Source organism: Monoraphidium neglectum (assembly GCF_000611645.1).
Source record: "Monoraphidium neglectum strain SAG 48.87 unplaced genomic scaffold scaffold02480, whole genome shotgun sequence".
Lineage (NCBI taxonomy): Eukaryota > Viridiplantae > Chlorophyta > Chlorophyceae > Sphaeropleales > Selenastraceae > Monoraphidium > Monoraphidium neglectum.
The window spans coordinates 1-8,467 of NW_014011148.1; the positions used below are offsets into that span (position 1 = coordinate 1).

Genomic DNA, 8,467 nt, shown 5'->3' on the forward strand with positions numbered 1-8,467 from the left:
CCCTGAGGGCCCTGGACTATGCCAAGGTGCGCGCAGGGGGCGGGGCTTGGGGCGGGACCGGCGCATCTTTTGTGCACTGCATCTCTGCGCATGCTGCCCCCGTGCACCTTACTCGGCCCTCGCTCGGGGCCCTCACACATCAAAATTACGATCAACCGCGGCCCCGCGCAGGCCAAGGGTGCGCTGTGCGTGGGCATCACCAACACAGTGGGCAGCGCTATCTCCAACGCCACCCACTGCGGCGTGCACCTGAACGCCGGCTTCGAGATCGGGGTCGCCTCCACCAAGGTGCCTGGGCCGGGCCCACTTGCTGTGGTCGGGTCGTGACAGGCAGGGCAAGCGCATGTTTGGGATGCGTGCTCATCACACTGTGTGGGACCTGCCCCCCCTGCGAGCACGTTACAAACATGATTTCCAGAACTGAATCGTCTGACAATGGGTGTGGATTTTCTCCCTCAACCCCCCCCCCCACACACACACACACACACACGCACGCGCACACACCGTCACCCTGACCCTTCCAAACCCTCCCGGCAACCCTCTTCCACCCCCACCCCCACCCCCAACTCCACCCCCCCAGGCCTACACCGCCCAGATCGTGGCCCTGACCATGATGGCCCTCCTCCTCGGCGCCGACTCGCGCGCCAAGGCCCCCAAGCGCATCGCCGCCATGCGGGCGCTGGCGCGGCTGCCCGATGACATCCGGGAGGCGCTGAAGCTGGATGATGACATGAAGAAGCTGGCGGAGCAGATGAAGGACGCGCAAAGTTTGATCTTCTTCGGGCGGGGGTACAACTACTCGACGGCGCTGGAGGCAGCGCTCAAGGTCGGGTTGTGTATGTGTGTGCGTGTGTGTGTGTGTGTGTGTGTGTGTGTGCGCGCGCGCGCGTGCGCGCGCGCGCGTGCGCGCGCGCGCTCTGCACGGGCCCACCTGCAAAGCAAGCCTGCGCCTGCGCCGCAACGGCGCCCCCACCCCGTCCCCGCGCGCCCCCCCTCCCGCATCCACACTCTCACACCAATTCAGACTCTTTCACACACTATCCCACACACACATCGACTCACACACGCACAAACGCACACTCCTTCACAGGTCAAGGAGGTGGCCCTGATCCACTCTGAGGGCATCAACGCCGGGGAGATGAAGCACGGCCCCCTGGCCCTGGTGGATGAGAACCTGCCCATCATAGTGGTGCGCGGCGCCCCTGAAACACATCCCTAAACTACTATTGTTGGACCCCCAACCCTGAAACCTGACCCCAGACGGCGTGAAAATGGCCGCACCCGCCCCCAACGTGCCATGGCTCAATTCCTGGGGTGGATGTTTAGGGGGAGGGGGTTAGTGGTTGAATGGGATGCGGCCTGCGCTGGGAAGGTGGCCCTTGGGTAGCCCTTGGGCGCCCCACCGCCTGCCCCGGACGGTTTGGCATCAACTTCTCTCTGTTTGACCGCTTTCACCCGCTTCGACTCCACCCCAACCTCTTGGACCCCAGATCGCTACCCAGGACAACATGCACCGCAAGATGGAATCAGTCATCCAGCAGCTGCTGGCCCGCAGCGCCAAGCTGGTCATCCTCTGCAACACCGGGGACGGGGTGGGTGGCCGCGCGCGCTTGGACAAGAAACGTGTGCACTTGAGTGGATTCGATGCGGATCTGCGGGTGTGCGCCGGGGCGGAGCTGGGGATGCCTGGAACGGTTTTTTGAGGCGTGTGGCTGGGGTGTCGCGGGCGCCCGACTTCGATTTGTTTTGGTTTCCCTATGCGCTTTGAGCGCCCCGCATGGGGGCTTCCGGCATTTACTGAGTGCCCCCACGCTTGGCGTGGGTGCGCTCAAAAGCGCCGCGCCCCGCCAGAAACCGCCGCCGACCCTCCAGCCGGCCGATGCCCCAACCGATCCCTCAACCGACCCCAGGCCATGGACCAATTCGAGAGCCGCAACTGCACCCTCATCCGCGTGCCGCGCACGGTGAGAGCGCGCCCACGGCCCACAACGCGCGGCCCATGTCGCGATGCCGCCCGCCCGCGCCCCTGCCCGCCGCGCTGCGAGGCCGGCGCCAACCGCGCCGGCCGCGCCAGCTGGCGTCCTCTTGCTGCAAGGAGGTCGGCCATCTCCTCAGCATACTCACACCTTTCCCGCTCTTTATAAATATTCAAATTTTCAATCAGGTGGACGCCCTGCAGCCCATCGTCAACATCCTGCCCCTCCAGCTGCTCTCCTACCACCTCACAACCATCAGGTGTGCGCAGCACCCACAGCCCGCGCCCCGCACACCGCGCGCCACGCCGCAAGCCCCCTCGTCAGCCGCAGGCAGCCCCGCCCGCCCATGCCTGGCGCTGACCGCCGCTGGCACAGGGCCGCGGCGGGCCGCAGCTGACGAGCTGGCGCCGCCGTCGCTGGGCAGCGGGGTTTTGAGCAGCGTCCGCTCTCGAGCCGACAAAGGTCATCATCTCGTACCGTCCAATCTCCGATCCAGCCTGACTCAATTTCTGAATGCCTGAATGCTGCACACCCCAGGGGCTTCAACGTGGACCAGCCCCGCAACCTGGCGAAGAGCGTGACCGTCACCGAGGACTGATCTGGCGCGATGATCTGACAATCTGTTGATCTGGAGGCAGGGAGTGATCTACAGGGGGCGGCTTGCGCGTCTGGGAATCTGCACTTCCAGGAGCCTTCTGCGCGGCCCTGCGGCGATCTTGAAAACTGCAGTCGTCGCCTGCGGTGCAACGGCGACTGCAGACGGTTCCCAGGCCTGTGCACTTTTGAAAACAGTGGCGGTTCCGCAATGGCGACAGGTGACAAAAAAACGACTTGGTGTGGAGGCGGGGCCACCACGCCCGGCCGCCTGCCACAAACCCGAGCGAGGCGCTCACCAAACGTGCCGCAGCACCCGAACCCTGGGGCCGCACGGTCCAAAGCTTGGCCACATCCTCAATGGAGAAGCCAGGGACCTCAATACCCTCGGCTAACACCCCCTCACTCGTGCCGAAGATCCGCGATGCAGCGCCGCCGTTCGCGCCGGTGCCGGTGGGCGTGACTGCTGGGGTGCGTGTTCCGCTGTAAGCTGTACATGGGGGTGCCGCTCTTACCGCAAACGTGACCGCGGCTCTCGCGCTGGAATTTCGCGCACCAGGGCCGCATAATCCCCTTGAGTCCACTCGCGGGGCCCGCGCGTGCCGAGCCGGCGCGGTCTCGGCGGCAACGTGGTGACGCGTGCCCGCAAAACCTCCATCGGCCGGGCTTGGGCGCGCGAGCTTCCCAGCAGCCGCGCCAGCCTCGCTCGACGGCTTCCCTTCAGATGATCCAGCACATTTCTTGCACCAAAACGAACTGTTTCCAATTCCGGCATGGCACGTGCCTGCCCTGGTGGCCCTTTCCTATCTAAGCCGTGGGTGTGCATGCCCATGCCGCCGGCCAACCGCACCGCCCGCGATCCAACTGCTGAGGCACTTGACTAATGATACTGTCAGCGTCCACCTCGCATGCGGAGTATACAACGCTGCTCGCATGTAAAACTGCCCAAGGGATCCAGAGTGGAGTCTGTATTTTCAGAGTATTTGCCAGACGGCAATGGGGGGCTTGGCGGCGGCGGCGGTTGGGCAGCGGCCCCCGCAGCCACCTGCCGGGCTCATTGCTTGTCTAGGTGGTTGTCAATGTCTCATTGGGCACCACCTGAATTTTGCGGCGCGGTCGTCCTTTCCAAGCAGTGACCGGCCCCAGCGCAGTGGCAGCAGTGGGCACAGGTGGAGGGAGCGGCGCGGTGGGGCGGCGGGCGCGGTCATAATTCGCGGCGCGCGTGGCGGCCAGGGATGACGCTCCAATGATTCAAACGGTAGGGTTGGGCGGCACATCCCGTGTGGCAGAGATGCTTCGCCTGCAGACGGCCTTTCCTGCTACATAAAAGCCTCAACCAGGAGCTTCAGCCCCCCCCCCTCAGATCATACGCACGGGCGCCACGCGGCCGAGTTCGCAATGGCGTGCACAGGTGTCAGCTCGGGCTGTCTCATGCTGCAGTCCAAAACGGCGCACAAACCGTGGCACTCGACCAGTAAAAACAAGTTCGTCAAATTTAAGCGCGCGTTGCCATCACAGTGCATGAGAAGGTTGGGTAGAACCACCCACATGCAATCGCGCGCAGAATCCAGCGCCGCAAAAAATCGATCGCAAAAGCAACGCGGTTGGACCCTTAGCCCCTCTCGAGGTTGCCGTTTGCATCTGAATCCATTATACTCTCTTGTACGATGACCAGGACTTGGCAACAGCCGCTCGTCAATTGCTCCAGAGCACTTTCCCTTTTTAGCAAGCCAAGCGCCTCGCGCAGGACAGCATACACACTCGGCTGATGCGCGATACACCATTTGTTACAAGTAAATAGCCGGTCGGCATGGGCGCTTGCGCCTCTGCCCCCGTGGAGGGGCTTGTGCAGGCCAGCAATAGTGCGAGTGCGCCTGCAAATGGCGTCGTGTCGTTGTCAGAGGAGCGCAATGACATTTCGGGCTCAAGAAAAGGCGGCAGCGCGCAGGACATCCGGGCGGCACGGGCTGCGGCACATGACGGGCTCATTAGCAGGGTGAGCCATCTGATTCACACCCCGTGCGCGTGCCGTATAGCGCCGCCGCGGGCCTCCAGAGTGCGAGTGAAAGTGCACGCGCCGATCCCCTGCTGCAATGCCATCGAGAACCGTCTCGTGCGCGCTGCTCCGCGCCGCGATAGGTGCACGCTCTGCAGCAAGAGGTTGCTCTGCTGAGCAGCCAGCCGCTGCTGGCGCTGTCAGAAGCCGCAGAGCTGCTCGCCTCGGAAATGGCCGTCGACTTTGTCGGGTAGGATCCTTTATATACAAGCCGTCGCCGCTGCCGCCTGCCGCAGCTGCGAGCGCGTGCCCGCGCCGCCCGCCGCCGCTCTCGCCACACCTCACCCCGCACCTCGCCCTGCCTCCGCCGGCGGCGGCCCGCGCCGGGCGCCCGCCCCCCTGGCGGCTGTGTTTCCGCGGGCCCACGGGATCTTGAGGGTTTCCTTTGCCCCCTTACACCTCCCTCGCGCCTTGCAGCATATGCGTGTACGCGGACGACGAGCCCGGCTGCGCACTGCTGCTGGCGATGCACGGCGACGGCGCCGCGGCGCTCGAGCGGCACACAGTCATGCGGGGGCCCGCTTGGAGCGCGGCCCGGCTGGCAGGGGAGGGTGCGCCCGCACTGGAGTGCATCAGAGACGTGGCGGCCACCAAGCCGGAGGTGCGCTGCGCGCCCGCGTGCCTGTGCGTGCATCGGCGCTTGCATGGGCGCTTGCGCACCTCGTCCACTCGCCGGCGTTCCGCGAGCGCGAAGCGCAGCCGCGGCTGCCGGCCTCAAGGCCGCGCATGCGCGCGTCTGCCCGGGCTCGCAGCCGCCGCGTGCCGCATGGAGGGACGCGCGGCTCGCTGTCTGCGCGCGCGCGAGCGCGCGCGGGTCCGCCGTCGCATGCGCCGCTCGCGCGGCCCCGACCCCGCCCCGCCCCGCCCGGTCGCGCAGGCGCCGCTGGCGCCGGATGTTCAGCTGTTGCATGCGCAGGCCGGCATCCGCAGCTTCGTGTCCGTCGCGATCGGCCCCGCCGGTGACCCCTTCGGCACGCTGCTGCTCGGGCGCCGCCAGCCCAACGCGTTCGACGACCACTGGTGATCATGGGTGCCGGCCGCGCGGGCGCGGCGCGGGGCAGCATGGCTCCGCGAGGAGGGCGGCGGGCGGCGGCGGGGTCGCCATCCTGGGGACAGGCTCCGCGACCGCGCGGCGCCGCCGCGCGTGCGGCTGTGGCGGCGCCCTGCGAGTTGCACGCTGACTCAGCACCAGGCGCGCGCGCTCCATTCCGCCAGCCCCAAAGCAAATCCACCTTTATTGCCCCAAACCTGCCAAGCTTATTCCCTTGCACCCCTGCGTGTTCCTCGTTGTCCGGAACCACCCCCAGGTCTGCGATCTGGCCCACGGCGGTAGCGACGGGCCTGCTGTGCCACGTGCGGCCGGCGCCGGTGGCGCGCGCGGTGCGCATGCTGCGGACGATTGACGAGGCAGCCGACCCTGTCTCGGCTATCAGCGCCGCTCTCCAGGTGCGCGGACGCGCACGTGCGCGCGCGCATGCGCGCGCGCACACCCACACACACCTACACACACATGCACATGCACATGCACATGCTCATGCACATGCACACATGCAACTGTGAGGCCTCCCCTCAATCTGTTTCTTACTTGCTCATTTGCGCCTTGCTGCAAGCGCCGCTGCGCTTGCACGCCCGCGCTGTCATGCATATTTCGCCCTCCGCGACGCCCCCTCAGCGGCCGCCCACAGCCCGCGCCGCCCGGCTTGCCGGCCGGCCGCCCAGGAACCCCACACCCTCTCCGCCATCGCGGGCGGCGCCACGCGCCCGACACCTTGCCGCCTTCCCCTTGCCCCATCCGTCACTGTCCCCTATGCTCCCTCGTGCAACCTCCTCCCGCCTGCAGAGCGGCGCCCGCTTCATGCGCGACACCACAAACATCGCGATGGGGGCCCGGCTGGCCCTGCTGGATGGCCCCTCAATGGGATCCGCACTCATATTTGAGTCCGTGCGCGCCGACGCGGCCGCGTCGCGCACGCCCGCCTGCCGGCTGCCCGCGGGCTCCGCCAACTCCTCCTGCCGCAGCGTCTTGCTGCCGGCCGACCCGGCCGCTGACGTCACCGTGCGGGAGCTGCCGCTGAGCAACACACTGCTGGCCAGCGCGGTGCGTGCCGCTTGTGCGCACTGGGGCCAAACGCCGCGCGGCTGGCTGGGTTGTGCGCGACGACGGGCTGAATTCTGGGGCCCTCTGGTGGCTCTAACACCGTCGCCGCAGCTTGGATCGTGCGCGCCGGCGAATCGGACGTTCTTCCTTTTGTGGTGCCGACGCCGACGCTGCATGTTTTGTCCACACTCATCCACAGGTGTCGCTGCGAAAGGCGCGCTTCGTGAAGGACTGCGCCTCGTACATACAGAACTGCCCCACCCCGGCGCGCGACGTCTTCACGCACGCGTCGCACCTCGTGTCGTCGCTGGTGGTGGTGCCGCTGCTGGTGGAGGACCGGGCGCTGGGGGCGCTATACTTCACGCAGGACGCGCCCTGCGACTTTTCAAACATACAGGACGCACTGCTGGTGCGCCCCAACACCCACGTGCCCCGCACGCGGAGCCGCAGCGCAGCACCACACCTTTCAACCCCCTGGCGGTCCGCCCCGCCGTGCCGTGCCAAACAACTCGTGCCTCGGCGCCCCTCCCCGATGCCGCCGCCCCGGCCGCCGCAACCCGTCGCTGCCCACTCCTGCCACACGCTCTCTCCGCGGTCTACGCCTCATGCAATCTGTCTCTTGATTGATTCCCTGCCCCTGCCTTTGCAGCCAACAGAACCTCCACCTCCCTTCTCGCCCTTCTCATTGGCTCCCCCTCGCTTCCTCCTAACCCCTCCCCCCGCAGGGCTTTGTGCATGCGGTGACCCCCACGCTGCACAGCAAGCTGTCAGGCCAAATGGCGGAGCTCAGGGCCCTCATGACAGAGGTCAGTTGCCCCCTCACCTCGCCGCCACTGCCGCCTCCTGCTGCGCTCGCTGCCCCTCCCTGCGCCGCCGCGTGCCCGGCTGCGCATGAAGCCTGAACGCTCGCGGCTTCGCGACCCATCGTTCCTGACCACGCCGCTCCCCACCACACACACCCTCTATCGCACCGCTGGCTCTTTTCGAACACCTCTCCCCTCTTCCTCCTCTCCCCCGCACCTGCTCTCCCCTCCACCCTCACACAGCCCCAGGTGATCAGCCGCCGCCGCAGCAGTCTTGGAACCTCGGCCGTCCAAAGCTCCGACAAGCTCTTGCGCCACGCCCCTGGCGGCGGCGGCGCCAACAGCGGCGGCAACAGCGGATCGTCCGAGGCAACCTCGTGCGATCTGGAGACCCACGACGCTGACGTCACCATCATCGCCTCGGCCGGCCCGCCGTCGAGCGCCAGCGCGCGGCTGTCCAAGGTTAGCAGCCGCCAGCTGTGCACCGAGGCGATGCTCAAGGTGCTGCAGCAGGAGATACGCAAGGGGCGGCGGCGCAGCGCCGAGCTGGCGGCGTGCGCGGACCTGGTCACGCGAGAGCTGATCGGGCGCGGCGGGTTTGGCTGCGTGTACAAGGGCACGTGGCACACGATCCCCGCGGCGATCAAGGTGCGGGGTGCCACGCCGCGCACGTCCTTGGGCCGAATGAGCGGCGCGCCGCTCCCTGTGAACCCCCGCCGTGCTTCTCCCTTGTACGCGTTTTACCCTCACCGCTGCACCCACGGCTGGGCTGATTCGTGGATTCTCCGCCGCCTTCCCGCCTTCCCAGATCATGAACTGCCGGAAGACCAACAGCGAGGCTGTGTCAGACGCAATGGAGATGGCGGTGCTGTCCAGTGTGCAGCACCCCAACATCGTCCAGGTCTACTCCTGCCTCACAGACATGGTGGCCGTTGAAGCT

The 8,467-nt window shown here is 66.8% G+C and overlaps 2 protein-coding genes across 2 annotated transcripts in view; both read left to right on the forward strand.

Annotated features, from left to right (window-relative positions):
- Positions 1 to 90: 90 nt before the first annotated feature.
- On the forward strand, positions 91 to 2,574 carry MNEG_10839 (glucosamine--fructose-6-phosphateaminotransferase (isomerizing); the record flags this gene model as incomplete). The annotated part of the gene is made up of 7 exons (XM_014040688.1): positions 91 to 288; positions 581 to 826; positions 1,091 to 1,189; positions 1,491 to 1,592; positions 1,911 to 1,964; positions 2,165 to 2,235; positions 2,514 to 2,574. The coding sequence occupies 7 exons, from the start codon at positions 91 to 93 to the stop codon at positions 2,572 to 2,574; spliced, it is 831 nt and encodes a 276-aa protein (XP_013896142.1).
- Positions 2,575 to 4,796: 2,222 nt separating this feature from the next.
- MNEG_10840 (hypothetical protein) overlaps positions 4,797 to 8,467 on the forward strand; it is a gene marked incomplete at both ends in the record, with an annotated part of 4,329 nt that continues 658 nt past the window's right edge. Inside the window, 9 exons of the mRNA XM_014040689.1 lie at positions 4,797 to 4,816; positions 5,044 to 5,227; positions 5,504 to 5,646; positions 5,934 to 6,072; positions 6,467 to 6,724; positions 6,924 to 7,133; positions 7,450 to 7,530; positions 7,777 to 8,175; positions 8,336 to 8,402. Coding sequence (XP_013896143.1) covers positions 4,797 to 4,816; positions 5,044 to 5,227; positions 5,504 to 5,646; positions 5,934 to 6,072; positions 6,467 to 6,724; positions 6,924 to 7,133; positions 7,450 to 7,530; positions 7,777 to 8,175; positions 8,336 to 8,402 — 1,501 coding nt within the window. The remainder of the gene's footprint in view (positions 4,817 to 5,043; positions 5,228 to 5,503; positions 5,647 to 5,933; positions 6,073 to 6,466; positions 6,725 to 6,923; positions 7,134 to 7,449; positions 7,531 to 7,776; positions 8,176 to 8,335; positions 8,403 to 8,467) is intronic.